General features: G+C 41.8%; 1 protein-coding gene across 1 annotated transcript in view; it reads right to left on the reverse strand.

The window, feature by feature from the left end:
- Positions 1–16,780, reverse strand: part of adamts18 (ADAM metallopeptidase with thrombospondin type 1 motif, 18) — a 55,419-nt gene that overhangs the window by 12,276 nt on the left and 26,363 nt on the right. Inside the window, 6 exon segments of the mRNA XM_019876316.1 lie at positions 826–952; positions 3,714–3,834; positions 11,310–11,554; positions 11,640–11,763; positions 14,083–14,213; positions 16,747–16,779. Of these exon segments, the coding sequence (XP_019731875.1) occupies positions 826–952; positions 3,714–3,834; positions 11,310–11,554; positions 11,640–11,763; positions 14,083–14,213; positions 16,747–16,779 (781 nt within the window).

A 16,780-nucleotide genomic window follows, 5' to 3' on the forward strand; every position in this document is an offset into this window, starting at 1 on the left:
GAGGTTTGTGCGGACATTTAAAAATAAGATTTGAGGTACATTTATGTATGTAAAAAAGTGTCTGCTGTGTTCAGGAAAGGTTTGGCTCACAGATCTAAACACGGTCAGGTCAGTCGCATCAATACAGACCTGAAAACACGTCTGAAAACATTGTAATGTGCATTCCAGGCCATTGGTAGGCGATGTCTTTTTGTGGAGAAAGTTTTGATTGAATCAAAAGTGAATCTGTCAATGAACAAGTGACTTTGTTCCACTTTGTACGGAGAGCGCTGTCAAATTGCTTCGTCTTGTGATCAATAAAACAGTGTACTCTGGAGGGATGGTTGATGTAAACTGTGTAAACGTTTTTAGGGCCATTTTTTAAAATTACAGGCTGCAATTTAGTGTTTGTGGATGGTTGACTGCAAGAGACTGGAGGGAGAAAAATATATATAAGTAGAAATGCAAAAACTGCTGTAGGAATTACAGTGCCACTGATGCGCCTGGCTATCGGGTGACAAATTTTCATCCACATCACAACGAATACATTCTCTTGCGGCAATAGGCTCCGCACACCGCCTGTGATCAACATGATGCGCGATGGGAGGCGCCCATTGATCTGTTAAGTAGAGACCTGAGCCGCAAACCCTCTCGGTGAGTTTCTCAAAAAAGGAACCGAGGAGAGATTAAAGAGTGGGCAGAGGAGGAAGGCAACGAGACCACGAACAAAGTGCAGACTCCCCTCGACCGCAATCCGTGAGGGTGCCCGAGCCTGTAATAAAACCAGCGCAACATTTGGCGACATGGAAGCACGCGCCGCAAACGCACACACGCGCGCACACTTACTATGCAGGGCAGGGCTGCGTATTGCAGAGGTGCGAGCCCAGCGTTGGTCTTGTTAGCGGATTGCACATGGTGGCGTTGACGTGAACTTTCTGGTCCTGCAGGCAAATGGCCTTGGTCGAAATGCGACCTGAAGGGATGGAAACAGAAAGAGTTTTTCAGTATGGTATGGATGTGCACTGAGTTCTCAGAGATCCTACGTTGTCTCAATCACTCCAAAATGTATATATTGAATGGAAGTATTATTTTGTATCTTAGTCCATCTATGCCAGCAATGTACAGTGACATTCGGTACAATTACCGTAGTTTCCGCACTATAAGGCGCACCTAAAAGCATTCAATTTTCTCAAAAGCCGATAGTGCGCCGTATAATCCGATGCACCTTATATGGATCAATATTCAGATTTCTTGGAGATAGTATTTAAAACGTAAAGCGCTTTGTTACAGCTGCAGCGGTCGTGAAAGCTCCATATAAATAAAGCTGTATTGTATTGTATTTCCTTTAGCATAGCTCCATCTAGTGGATGCATAACACAACCGTGGCTTCTAATCTATGCGCCTTATAATCCGGTGCACCCTACATATGCAAATAGTTTGAAAATAGGCCATTCATTGAAGGTGTGCCTTATACGCCAAAGTGCCTGAAAATACGGAAACTACGGTAAATGATCCTCCAATAAATGGCATAAATTCAGATTGCCATTCAGAAAAAATAGCCTTCAAAAGCAGGGGGCCCAGATTTCACACTTAGTCCAATTTGCGAGACAATTGAAACAAGATCATCATTATTTCTTGGTGGCATTTTAGCTGGGTGGTGTGCCGTGGCGTTTTTTTTTCAAGACTCTCAACTCAATAACGGTCTGGAGGCATTGCACCGATTAATCCAAGAGTCTAGCAGAATATTTGGGCGTGGGTAGTGGGGATCACAAAAATAATTAAAGGTCATGAACATTTATTGTGATGAATTCTGATTTTGCGATTTGATTAGAGGGAAAAAAACTGCAACGTAAAAGAAACAAGCCATGAAATTCCTGTTTAGATTACTACCACATGAAAGAAAAAAAAAACAATAGCATACATTGAAGGACCACAGCGTCGAATGAAATCCAAGTATCGAGTGTGTATGAAAGGAAACTTCATTGTTGAACACACTGCAAGTAAATAATGCCGGGAAGCATTTGAGGGAAGCGTCCAAGTATTTCTCTTTGGGAAAATGTATCTACACACATTATTTGCATTCAACAAGGGGGTACTCAATAGACGTCTGTTCTCCCGAGTGCACTTTTTGTTTGTAATTGTAGCTGTCAGATGTGATTACGTGGGATCGAAAATCCTCCTTCAAGATCACATTTTAAATGCCGATGGACAGATGGATAACGTTGGAACGCTGGAAACTAAAATGTTCCCATTTTGAAGTTACAAAAAAAAAAAAAAACACTAGGAGACTGTAAAGTTCAGGTTGAAGAACAGATAGCACCATGAATCCAAATTGTTAAGACATGTTAGCCAATTGGACGCCTTTCTGGATAAAGTGCAGCAAAACTGGAAACGTCAAATGTGTTTTTGGCATTCTTGTCACTGTGAAGACACAGCATAAAAATCACGTGCATTTCAGTTGACATCGATGAGATCAATTCCAGCATGGCTTTCATCCACGGCGGTATTGTAGAACATAGTGTATTAAGATGGATTCTTTTCTTCCTTTAAGTTCTTTCTTTTTTTTTTTTTTTTTTTTTTTTTAAACGAAACACCCCATACAGAAAGAAAAAATAAGAATGCATCAAAATCGTGAAAAATGGAGACATTCTCTCGGCTCTCGGGCAGTTTGGGCGTGTCCGCTGAATGCGCAGAAAACGCGCCCCGCTCAACTTCCAGCTGTCAATCAAATACATTCACACATCTAGCATCTTCACGTCCTAATTAATGTTTGAGTCGCGAAAATATACCCGCTTAAAGCCACCTAGTTATCGTTATATTACTCTTCAATTTCGCCAAACTGCTGCTTATTGTGAAGCGAGTTGAATTTGAGCGCACTGCCACCATTGGATTCATATCCTGAGTTTGTGCTAGCCAGCCGAGACAAAAATCGCCTGAACGACAGCTGGAACATCCAAAAATTTCTCAGTCGGGTCAAAGTACATAACCGTTGAGAATTTTTTAAAAAATCACACCGAGCTGTTCTGTAAATTGTGGCGTCCGGTGAAGATGACGTTTTTTAAGCTGTTAGCATAGGCTAGCTAGCTAGCTAGCTAGCATGCACGCTGTGGTAGTTGAAATGGGGCAAGTCATTTTAACTAAATAACTCAGAATTACACGATAGCAACTGATGGGGAGAAAAAGACGCTCACTAGGGTTATAGTGAGAATGGGGCAACTCAAACTGGATGTCCAGGTACGTCCCGAGGTGCCCTTTTAGCTACGCCCCCACAAAAAAATCTGGAAAGCTGAAAAGGTGAGAAGCAGTTAAATGGTCTATCTCTGCAATTGATTACTAAACAGCACTTTTTGCACGTTTTCAGCATTTATCTCCAAATCACTTTACTTAACACGGCCTGCGTTGTTCGAATGTGGTATGTGTTCAATTTTACCTTTAGGGAGCGATTAAAGCCCCCAAGCTACACTTTGGGATGGTGGGGCAGGAAATTTATATTTTCATTTAATTGTTTGCTTTCTCTTCCCCCCCACCCCCACCCTTAGGGTGTGTATTTATTATTTTTGCCAACCGGTTTTGCCATTTGTGCTCCATCTTGTACTCGCAGTCATTCATAACAGAACTGCTCGAGGCACGCATGGCCAATACCCATCCAACCCGACCGCCGCCTCTAACCACGAACGAAGGCCAATCCTCAAAGACAAACGCATTAAGCCGACATCCAAACTCATCCAAGTCACCTCCGGCGCAGGGAGCTGAACAGTCGGAGCGCACCACGCCCCAGCTGTAGTCTGGCTTCCTCTCGGTGCGAGGCAACGTGTACTCCCAAACCACTCCGGGATTCTTGCCTTGCAGGAGGATCTAAGAAGAGGAAGAGGAAGAAGGAACCATTTATTGTTTTGAAAGAGAGACAGGAAGTCAGGCACTGGTCACATTTGCGCCTAAATTTTGTTCTCTGGGTAAAGACCCCAGAGTGTATCAATCTCCATCCATGTGTCCATTTTCTATCGCGCTTATTTATATTCGGATCATGCGTGATCTCCCTGGACTAGTGCCACTTGGAAGGCACCAATAGATTTATGGACAATTGTGAGTTTTCACGGAGCCTAACATGCAGGTTTTTGGATTATGGGAGGAAGCCATCGTACAGGGGTGTCCAAACTTTTTCATTTGAGGACAGAAAAATGGAAGGATGAAAGGGCCACTTTTAAATTATTCAATTTTTTTGAAACACACCCATCTCCACATTCAGAACCAAAAAAAAAAAAAGAACAAACTTAGTAACGTTATCATTTTTCAAACAGTTTCATTTGACAATGTCATTTTTAGTTGTGTCTATGTTTTTGTATTTTTTTTGTGGTCATATTGCGAGCTTCGGTAAAATGGATGGTGGGCTGCAATTGGCCCTCAGCCAGTAGTTTGGACACCACTGCCATCGTTCCTGGCAAGGCAAATTTATTTATAGAGCACATTTCATAAACAAGGCAACTCAATGTGTTTCTCACAACCAAAAGCACAACACCGAAAAGCATTTACTAACCGAACAACTGAAGACATTCACAAAGCAAGGAGAGCAAAAGTACGTATGACCAGAAAACTGCTTATTCTCGGTTGATCGATTTAATAAATGGCAGGAAGATCAAGACACGGCCGTGGAGTCTTTTACTTCCCGATGCAGAAGAAGCTCCCATCTGTCCAAAATGGTTCCTCCTTTTCAAACTCTCTGAGCCGCCCCCCTACGCAGGAGGCCAGCTCTGCCTAGCCCATGTGACCATGTGTGACTCCGCAGTCTTAAGCGGTTCAGACTAGAAATGTGTGTCAGGGTGCAGATAGGTAGGAAGATGCTAAGCCAGGAGAAAAGTTCACAATGACAGAAGAGCTTAAATTGGATTTATGTGCCAAAGATCCACTGATCCCGAACCATACAAGCGTGAGTCGGACGTGTTAGCAATTAGGTGACGATGCTGCCTGGTGTCAAATTCATGAACTGTCAAACCACGTCATTTTTTTATTCAAAGTGAAGATAACATGGGTTTGACACAAGGTGGTAGACTTTACGCCCTCGTGGTTTGCCCGCTTGCCTCGCAGTTCTGAGATCTGCGTTGGAATCTGGGCCACGGAGGAGTTTTAATGTTCTCCGTGTGCTTTGCATTAATTTTTCCCAAGTACTCCAGCTTCTGCCCACATTCCAAAAAACATGAATGTTAGGAATGGCCGTGTGTCAATATGTGCCGTGAGACTGACCGGTGACCAGTCTAGGGTGTGGCTCGCCTCTCCTCCAAAGTCAGCTGGCAGAGGCTCCGGCCCCACCCATGACCCTAATAAGACTTAGTGGTATGGAAAACAGTGGAGATGGCTGGATGGACTACAAGGGCAACAAATGCCTGGGTGAAAGTCTTCACAACCCTACGCTTTGGTCGCTATACCAACCAGGAGTGTAACGGTATGCCAAAAATCACAAAACTGCACTGGAGGTCTGAGTGGTGGACCAAGAGGAAAGTCGATAACGGACGTTGCTTTCAACCGCGTCCGGAAATCTTAGCCTTGGGCTCCGAGCGAAATCATTCTTCCTACACGGACATTCTTGTGGTGTGCCAGGCCCAGGCCTGCAGTGTAATTTCGCTCCAATTCTTTGAGCTTGATGAGTGGCGCGGTGGAGATGCGGAAAATCTGTGGTCTGTCGTCTCTGATGCGACCATGTTTTGTACTTGTCAAACATGACAAGGATCGTACACTGTCTACACCTTAAATGTGTCTATTTCCAACACGTGACAGCCGGCCCGTGAGTCATCCCAGTTATTTTCGTCGGAACCGTCATCCCCTCACTGCTAATTTGACGGAATATGCAGATTAGGATGTTGATGGTTGTGGAAGAATGTTTATCTTTGCTGGTGTTTGCCTTGGAGACCAATATTTGGCTTTGTCCAAAACAATTGTTGGAAAAGTTGTGTAGTGTTTATCTTGGCACGCTATGTGAGCGCATATTGTGTGTCTTTTGACACAGAGGGAGTTGTTGCACAGATGGAAAACTGCAAAATACACAATTGTGTCCGCATTGTATTGTTTCCGCAGCTGTTTGCGAAGGATTTTGGAAACCACTGCATTTGCATTTTGTCTCATTAAATCGCCACAGATTGTGTACCAAGTCCTGTGGGATGTTGTGTAAGTTTGCAAAGTATCTTTTTTGTTTTGTTTTTTTTTTTTAAAGTGTTGTTTGTGACCCCTGTTCAGTACAATGGTAAGAAACGAAAGCGGATTTAGGACAGAGCCCTGGGGAGCACTATCGAATGATGACTTGCTAATTTTATAACTCTAACATCTGAAAATGGGTTTCTGTCTGAAGGCTAAAAAGAATCATCTGTGAAATCGAGCCGTTAGTGAAGGTATTTGTGACCTGTATTACAACCAAGCGACAATAGTGGACCAACGCTCGTCAGGCTGTCTCATAAAAATCTCTAAATGCAACGCTTTTGTTAAAACAAAACAAAGCCCCAAATTGGCACATCGTGTGACACGTTTTTGCAATCCAAAGAGCCACATGCACTGCACAGATTCTCTAAATTTGGTATAATTTGTTTTATTTGAAAAATTTGACAAAAAAAATTACCAACGGACAAACCAACAAAAAATAGTTTCGATAATTATTCAAACACCCATGATTTCAAAACTGATCAAAAATATAACACACAACTTTTACGGAATCGCCAACTATAGCTTTAATTCAGAAAAACGCCCCCCCCCGACCCCTGCCAAACAACCTTTTTTGTTTTTAATTAAAATAAACTTTTAAATATTTTGTTGTTTCCATCTTAATGTTAAAACAATTGCATTTTTGTAAAATTGACCATGAAAACGACTGGTCAGTCTACCCTTGCACGATTACAACTCCAACTAAAACGTCAATGGCCAATCAATTGCACTGTTTGCGTTTGTCTGCCAAATTCTGAACTGATGCATTCAACTCCAAACACACACACACACACACACACACACACACACACACACACACACACACACACACACACACACACACACACACACACTTTTATTTCATCGTTCTCATGAAATCGCGTCATAATGCTGCAGAGTCAGCTGACACCAAGCACAAAAGAATCACTGCAAAGCACTCAGGTGATTTCAGCACGCCTGGCAAAATTGGCCGTGATCCGCCCTTTTTTGTGTCAATGACAGCAGTTAACATAACCGGCGTTCAGAAAAAGATGGCGGATTGATTTCGCCTCTTTCACCTGTTCATGCACGTGCAGGCAGCTGGGATGAACGACCCACCTTTCGGTCGCGGGACCCAGCGTGCACTTGGAGGCGTCAAGTGATTGTTTCAGTCCGCGGTTTTCCACCTCAGGGGGTTCTCGAACACGGATCTGACCCGGGAGGCGCTCAGCTTTCGCTCTTGTGTAAACTGGGCTCCAGGCCAAAGTAAATTGGTGATATTGAAAGGAACGTCAGTAAAGTTGATGCTTAAACTCGAAAAAAATAAAGCAGGCCGAGCGTAATCTTTTTTGCTTTTCGGCAGTTAATCCAAAGGTCTCGAATGTAGTGATTGCCGAAATGAAGCACCTGGAGGTCCGCGAGTCATATTATTCTTGCAAACGTTGCAAGATATTTTCTTGAAAAAATTTGACTTTTTTTTCTCCACTAAAAAATGTTATTTGTTGTCATGTAATTTATTTCTCAAAACTAGAAGTGCATTTAGGATTGCTCAAAGTTCTTAGGTTTGATTGCTGCTTATGAGGTGATCCTTGAAGAAAAAAAAGTATCTTCTATCGGAGACCCCACGAGGCAAAAAGTTTGAGTTCTCTAATGATCACATTTGCTGCTTCTCATCCGTGAGTCTGGGCTCAAATTAGACGTCCAAATAAATGGCCCTCCGAGGTAACCAGGAATCAACGGTCAGTTGGGAAAGAAAAGGATGTGGCGGAGGTACGCTGGGAAATGAGCAACGCGCTGTCCAAATAAAGAGCCAACATGGACCGAGAGAGGAAGTCATCTTCCCCTCTCACCCGGCTTGTGGCCAAAATTCAATGATAGCAGTGTGTCGGAAGAATCACGCCACGTTGTCTCGGGACTCCACACACATATACATATCTATGTATACATACAGTGCGCATATTTTGAATGGACAGTAAATCTCGAGGAGAATATCCAGTTCCACGTTGCATTTTACCTAAAGAAAATAGACTAGGGCACAGGTGTCAAACTCTAGGCCCGTGGGCCATATCTGGCCTGCCAGATCATTTTATGGGGCCCGCAAAAGCCACATGAGAGTGCCGTCAAGTTCTACCTTGATTGCTAAAATCTGAACCAAAATTTCACCTTCTCGTATGTAATAAATAAGAGAGATATTGTAAGCATTTTCTTGTTACCAAACCCCTCATTACAGTAATTTAAACAATCGTTGAATCAACCATTATTCTTGACTTCTTTAAATGCTTTCACAGTCATAACGGCCCTCCAAGGGAAACAGTCACTTCAACGCGGCCCTCGGCAAAAATGACTTTGACACCCTCTGGACAAGGGGATCTTTTCAAGGAATATTACAGTGTACGATGTTAAATATTTAGATTATTTGCCGAAGGAATGCAGGCACGTATGCAGTAGTTAGTATTGGCTGTGTAACAGTACAATGGATGCGAAGATCTGTTACGTAACAGACCATATCAGGTAAGAGACAGGAGGTCTAGCTAGTAAACAAAAAGATTAGCGCAACTTCTGGCTAGCAGATAGCGTGGCTAGCCACATGTTTCCGATGGAGACTTTAAAACAATTACAAAATGAGATCATCATTCAGACTCACGAGCTGTAATGTCATTAAATGTGCTTTATATTTACTTGAATAATTGTTAACGTTGCTCTGAGATTGGCTGGCAACCAGTTGAGGGTGTGTCCCCCCGGCCTACTGCCCGAAGACAGCTGGGTACCAGGCAACTACAGTACAGCATGTTGATCATCATTTGGATATGGAAGAAAAACAAAAAAAGGTGCCGTTAAAAGAAAATTGTGGATTACCACAAAATGGGTTTTATCGTGTCAAGCTTGACGGCATTACACTAAATTGAACAGCAGCATTCAGCGTCAACGATGGCGATAAAAATCAGCAAAAGGAAGAGATTTCGTGCTCCCTCCTCGCCTGACCTTAAATCATCACATTCAAAGAGCTCAGTTGCAATATTCTTAATCTTTTAATCTAGCCGCCATCGCCACTGCTGCCGCACTCTCAAGATCCTCTACCATTTTTTTTTTTTGTAATTATAGGACATACTTAGAGAGATTACAGCGGTGACATCTGCAGATCAGAATGAACTGCGAACGCACACAGACAAGACTGACTGCGTATTAAGCTTCCCTTTCTTTAAAGGACAGCTTCGGGTTGTTCAAACGTTAATCCTCCTTTCATATTTCGACGATGTCTCGATCAGTTATAATCATGTAAAGCAAACGTGAAGCCCGAAAGGGGACAAAAGAAGAGCACACACAAAGCTACTAATGTTGCTGGAAAATGATTTGTGTTACTTTTTGTATCATCCACAAAAATGGAAAACCATTAAAAATGCATTTTTTTTCAATCCACATTTACATAAATTTGCGCAATCCTTTATGTCAACACTCGCATAGATTCAAAGCTTTAACACACAATGTAGCCCAGCTATGACGCTGGCGTTTACCTGTCGTTTCGCAGCTCACGAAACGGCAGTTGTCAAATCAAAACATGATCTCAGTTGTTTGTCAGTCCAAGCTCTTTAATAGCCATGTGGCAGAAAAAAAAAAAACACAGGCATGCGGCTAAAACTCTGTGGTTGCCACTAGCTACCCAGGCTAAACTTAGCTCCTCCCTGACAAACAAAGAAGTTAGAACAGTTGACCTGTATTGCGGCATACATACTAAAAGTTAAGACTTAGGCAGCATTTAAATTATTTTATTTTATTTTATTTTTGAGTAGTGAACTCTATTACTTTTTTGTGGCCAACATATATTGGAGTTTATCAGCATTTGTAAAAGATATATTAAGCTGTATATGTTTTTATGTTTATGTAGGAAAGTACACTATCTATGTACTGTATTACTGGGTGAAAAATATTAAATGGCGAACAGGATATCAAATCATGAATATTATTTTGAAAAGTCATTTTGAAGGATGACTTTTGAATGAGATTCAAGAGATTTGAGATCATAGTTTGGGGTGCAGTAGTTGAAACCAATCATCTCAACGATGATAAACATGACTGCCCGCCTCTCTGGAATGCGGCGGCGCAAGGACAGCGGCATCGTTTCGCCTTGATCTAAATGCAGCAGAATATGTTTCCCTACTCTCAATGCTCTTGTCGCACAAAAGCAAACAACAACACGCACTCGACAACGCCCAGCCACAAGTCAAACTCTCTTTTCTGAAATAGCTACAAAAACATACAAACGTGGATGGCCCAGTGACCAGTGAGTGGCGCAATTTTTGGGAGGATCCCACCGGTGTTACTCCCCAAAGATTTACAAACAGCTCATTCTTGAATGAACAAGTGTCCTCGCGCTCACCTGGTTTCAACTTCTGGTTTCTACAGCCAGAGTTCAGAGTTCAAGGGAAAATAAAAGCTTGCGCTGACACAGTTATGTGCCGAGAGCAGCCCCCGTGATGCCTGCCGCTTCGGGGCAAGGTAAAAAGACTCGCCGCCCTGCTTTATCGTCTCTCGCCCTCGATGCAGTTTTCCTTCCGTTTTCTCGCACCGCTAACCTCCAATCACATTTGCAACAAAGGCACTATTGAGGTCAGTAACCGCGGGGGCCGCAGGGGCCACACGCCCGTGGCTTTGGATGCTTATGGAGACGCGTGACTGCCTCTTTTACATTGAATGTGCCATAGCAAACAGACAGCACCACTGATGTACAATGATGACGCACGGTTGAGGTGTTTTTTTTTGTTTGTTTTTTTGTTTGTTTGTTTTTTTTAGTCAAAGACCCCCTCAAGATGTGAAATTCTAAATGCATCCAAAATGAGTGAAGATGGTTCATAATAATAATTAAAAAAACATTTTTTTTTTTAAATGGAGACCAAAAAGTCCAGTCTGAACTTGTGTCACTTCATGAATTCTCACAAGAGCTCAGCATACCATGTGAGACTTGAGCTGAGTCGTCATCATTTACTTCATGTTACGAGCAACAAGACAAAGACTTCGAAAAAAATAAATAAATAACTGAAGCCAGAAATGCCGACTTTTTATGACAAGGATAAAAAAAAAAAATGATCGAGATGTCTCTTGTCTTGGCTGCTCAGTACAAAATAGGATGACGATACATCTGATTTGATGGAAATATTGGATATCAGCCTTACCTCAAACACCAGCGTCTCGTTGGTGGGTCCGGCGGCGTACAGGCTCTCGGGCTTACTGAAGGAGCGCTGGTAGCTGAACGTGGCTCCTCCGAAGTGGAATTTGCCTGGCCAGTCCACTGTCCAGTCTCCCGTCAGGTAGTACTTCCTCTTCAGGGAACGCACCGCCAGATAGCTGGTAGACACCGCCATCTCTTCCACGCGAATGCTCCGGGCACCCGCCGGGATGGTTACCATGGAGTAATACTCTGGGTAAAAAAGAAAAATAGGCGGGATTAGACGTGTGATGCTTTTTGTGCTGACATTTCGGGGCGAAAAGTCGGACAAACTTACCATTCGCCCTGTGCTGCAGTGTGTACATGCCTTTGTAGAATTTGCATGTAGAGTTGCTTCCCTTGCATATGCCGCACGCATCCAGAGAGGCCTTGGATCCTAAAATCTGATCGCAACCAACTGCCTGCACACAAAAACAAGATAAAAAGGGGGGATTAAATTTGTTGCAGTGGGTGCAGAGAAATCCATAAAAGTAGCAGGGGCTGTGGGTGCATGCATGGGTGGAAGCATGTGACACGTACAGTAAAACTGTTGAACACGCTGTATCATTTCTTTATCGGACAAAATTAATGAAAATGCTCAAAGATTGTGAAAATGTCAGGAAAAACAAAAGTAAGAAAGGGAAAATTATCCACAAAAAGAGCCAAAATTTACCCAAAGAAATTAATAAAATGGTTAAAGATAGAATAAAAATAACTAATTCTCAAAATTGACAAAAATTAAATAGTGGTTGAAACATGAATAAATCTGCAAGAGTAATCACTATATTTAAAAAAACAGCAAAAAAAAAACAAACAACTTGTATATCAGTGAATATAAATATACCGTAAGTGAAATTGTAAAAATACATAAAAGAGTAAAAATCGCCACCAAAAAAAAATATTCAAATTTCAAAAGTCAAAATAGTTTTAAAAAAGTGACATTTTGACCTAAACTTTTGATTTTATTTTGGGTTCAAAAATCGGCAAAAAATAAATAAATAAATACATAAATGTACAAATGATTTCAGGATTTACAGTAGCCTAGCTGGAGTTAAAAACAGTGAAAAGTTGCTCAAAAATTCTGTATATATAAAAATGGAAAATCATAGAAAGAGAGTCAAAAGTAAGGGAAGAATCATAAAAATAAAATAAGCGAAGAATTTCTTACAAACCCATGAAGACAGGTCAAAACATCGGGAAAAAAAATAATAATAAAAATAATTGTTTTGGAAAAACAGTACAAATACATGCTCACGAGTGACGTTTTAAGTGTTGAGCAACAAGGCCACACAAATTGTATGGAGCAATTTCAGGATTGCAGATTACGGTACATTCCACCCTGGCTGTTTCTAATGCCCTTTGAATCCACCCCCTACCCCCCCCCAAAAAAAAAACTATTAGATGACATCGTGCGGAATGGGCCGTAAACTGACACCGAGCTTTCGACCCGTTCGAATGCTCAAATCCAATCACTCTCCTTTAAAATTTCTCCGTGGAAACTGACACACAGCTGTAATTATTTGACTGCGATGATGCTAATTCACATGCGCCTCATCCAAATTGGGAGATCGCATTGCCACATACGGTTCAGTAAGGCACGCCACAATGTCTATAAATACGCTGAACTTCACATGCAATTCAAGTCGGTGCCAATTAAAGCCGATGCTTGGTGGCCCACCAAAAGCAACAGCGCCTGTGGAAACGGGACAAAATAAGTGTCAACGCGTCGGTTTGGGTTGGACCGCAAGACAATTGGGTTAAGATCATGGTCAGAGTTTTCAAATGATTGTTTGGAAATGCGCTCTTGACGGCTGCTGAAAGGTGACACTTGAGGTCTACCCAAGTCGGTGAAAGAGACGACGTTTTAGTCCAAGCGGGACGAAAGGGATTGAACGGCGGTCACTCTGTGGACTGGCCTGCTACACTATTTGCTTTTTTTTCTCTTTTTTAAAGGGAATCATGACATTATAAATCACTGATAGAGATTTTTGCACCTCACAAACGCCATCGATACAGATTTCACCCTTGTGGTTGTACGCCTCGCAAGTCAACTAAAATGACTGCTAGAACTCAAAAATGTGTGCCAAACTGGCTAACAAAAAAAAAACAATCACAGTCGAAGTTGTCAGAAACTAAGTTCTTTTCCAGACGCTCATAAAACAAGGACAAAAAATTTTGTGACACGCTCTTGGAAATTAGAAAAATAACACTCATGAGTACTTGATAAAAAAATGAATCTATTCATAATTAAATAGAATGTAAACAATTAACTAGCTTATTTATCATAATTAATTCATTATGCGCCTCCGTATGGTTGATGTGCTGTAGCCACAAGGGGGCAGTGTGGTGCAGAAGTACAAAGTACACAAAGAAGAGTTTCACAATGAAGTGACTGTGTAAGCTGCTGGAATATTTTAGTCGTTTTCGCAGAGTATAAACAATATATGACCGAGAGCATATTTATATTGTCCTTCTACACGTGTTGCTGCGTCATTTGTGTTCAGACATTCGCTGCCTGCAGTTATTTAGTGTTATTCAATAACCCATTTATTGCATTTTATGTTAACATAAAGGTATAAGTATTGCACAGTACTCTTCGTTTTATGTTTAGTTTGACAGTAAACTTGAACAAATGAATGGCTTCAAGCAAGCACTTGAAGTCGTTTTTGAAAATTCGCTGCCACGATACAGTGCTTGCATTTCGTCAAAGCATTCGGAATCATTGATAGAATCTTTCGTACCTCACACACGCCGTCGATACAAACATCGCCTTTGTGGTCGGAGCAGGAGGTGCCGTCTTTGACCTTGCTGGACATGGCGAAGAAGAAGTCAAAGTCCTCGGCCGTGCAGTACAATTTACAGACGTCTTCATCTGCGGAGGAAAAGTCCCTCAATGAGGCTGGAAAACAGTCAAGCAAAGCAAACCTCGCCAAGGCCAAACTTTTTCTGAAACGGGTTCCTTGATTCGATAAAGAATGAAAGAATAAAGTTTGGTAAAAAAATGTGTAAAAAAGTGTAAAAATATACTGTGCGTCCGCGCGCGCGTGTGTGTGTATACTGTACTGATATATGTGCATTCACAGTGTAGTGGTCATGGATTCAGGCCGAGGTCTGTGCAGTTTGCATGTTTTTCCCATGTGCCTGCGTGGGTCTTCTCCGGGTACTCCGGTGTTCTCCCACATCCAAAAAACATGCACGGCAGATTAATCGATCACTCGAAATTGTCCTTAGGTGTGATTATGAGTGTGAATGGCTATTAAGGGGGGACCCCGCCTACTGCACAAAGTCAGCCGGCGACCCTCGTGAGGATAAAGTGGTTTCGATTCCTTGCAATCATAAGTTGAGGACCACTGTCCCAAAACTGTTTGACTATTTTTCTCACGCAGTTGTTCACAAAGAAGTGAACCTCACTCCATCTTTAATCGTCACTGACTGAGCAATTCAGGGAACTTCTTTTTCTACCCAATCATGGCACCCACCTGTTCTCAGTTAGCCTGCTCACCTATGGGATGTTCCAAACAGGTATTTGATGAGCATTCCTCAACTTTCAGTCTTTTTTGGCCCCTGTCCCAGCTTTTTTTTTTTTTTGAAACACGTTGCAGCCATAAAATTGCAAATTAATGATTATTTGCTCAAAAAAAAAAAAACAATAAAGTGAGAACATGAAATATCTTGTCTTTGTCGGGTATTCAAGTCGGTATTGGTGATTTTGTAAAGAATAAGAAGTAAAATATTAAAAAAACATTTGTGAAAACCACCAACAAAAAAAAAAACAAAGTCTAGTGAAAATTTGTCAAAAATGAGGCAAAGGACAACCAAATATGAGATCTGTGTGTGTGTGTGTGTGTGTGTGTGTGTGTGTGTGTGTGTGTGTGATTAGTGGCGCTCCAACTTCAAGTGAGGTCTGAGCGGGAAAACACTGACGGTGAAGTCTTTCGGGGGATTTCTACTATCGCTTGAAGCAGAGTCTTTTCGACAAGTCTCAGCAGATGGCGGCGAAGGTGACTTGGCCCTCAGTTCCCGAGGCAGTTTACAATCTTCCTCCCTCCGTAACCTCCTATTCATCAAGAGCTTAAACAGGGCCCGGGACGGCGGCCAAACAGATCGCTGTCCTTCAGCGCACGACGCCCCTCCCCCTTCCCCTTTTCCTTCCCTCTCCTCTTTTCCAATCTTTTCCCACTGTGTCAAAGGCTTGCAAGTGGCTGCATGCCTCTCGTCGGAGGTGGCAAAAGTTCTCACGTTTCAGATACTTGTGTAAAAACAGACTGGGGGGAAAAAAGTGGAAGTACCGCTTCAATCGGTTTGATTGAGGAAAAGTTAGAAGGAGGTTGGAAAAAGGAACCAGCGCAAGTACAGTATATCAATGTAAAGGTATTTGTTTTTTGAATGTAGGGCGTAAATCTACAAAGTCTGTCAAATAAATACTCAAGTAGAGTACTAATACCAGAAAAAAAAAATATGCAAGGACATCACTGGCTGCCATGCATATCACATCGAGTGATCCTTTGCTCAAAGCTTTTTGGGCCACAGCCGCAGTCAATGGAGCTTTCGGCGCGGCAGGAAAAAAAAAATCTCATTAAAGGGATTTGGGCTGGAATACGGAAGATCAAGTGAATTAAGACCAGACAAAGCTCATCGGCAGCAATACGTGCTCCTTTGTGTTTTTAAGACGAGCCGCGCCGGCCAATCGGATTGCAGCTCTTTGCGCTTTATGTCTAAAATATTCCCAAGGATTCAATTACGGGGAACTAATTAAGAAAGTGCTTAACGTTGGACGGACCAACCGTGACGGGACTGAATACACTCTCGTGGGTCTGGGCAAAAATTACTTTTGTATAAAACCTGGGATTTATTTTATTTATTTATTTGTTATTATTATTATTATTATTATTATTCTGTTACAAAAATCCCATTTTTCTTTTAAAGCAATGACAGTGACCTTGAAGACAAGTTTTGCTCACTTTTTGGGATTTACCTTTTTTTTTCGAATGACACCAAACAAGATTTGAAACTGTTTTTTTTTTATTGTCTGTTTGTTTTGGGGGGGTTTTGCCAGCAAGTTATTCCCCTTATGTCAAATAACATTTTACGTGTTTGACAAGTTTACATTAGACCGCTATGAACTCCTGCAAAATATTGGCAGCTTGAAAACATACTTTCGGTTAAAAGTTTCCGACATGTACAAATCACTTCAATTTACTCAATTTTATTTTGTCAAGTGGTTGCACAAAATAAAATCCTCTGGATCCAGGTACGTTCGTTAAGTCGAATTATAGTCTACTTAAAAAATGTATCTGGATCCAGAGAACTTTATTTCATGCAACCGCTTCATGAGGTAAAATGGAGTAAATTCAACCAATACGTTTTTTTTTTTTTTTTTCAGTGAGCGGGAGCGCAAACGTTACCGTCCACTTTGGTGTACGGCTTCCACTTTGAGGA

Source organism: Hippocampus comes, unplaced genomic scaffold (genome assembly GCF_001891065.2).
Source record: "Hippocampus comes isolate QL1 unplaced genomic scaffold, H_comes_QL1_v1.1 scaffold150, whole genome shotgun sequence".
NCBI lineage: Eukaryota > Metazoa > Chordata > Actinopteri > Syngnathiformes > Syngnathidae > Hippocampus > Hippocampus comes.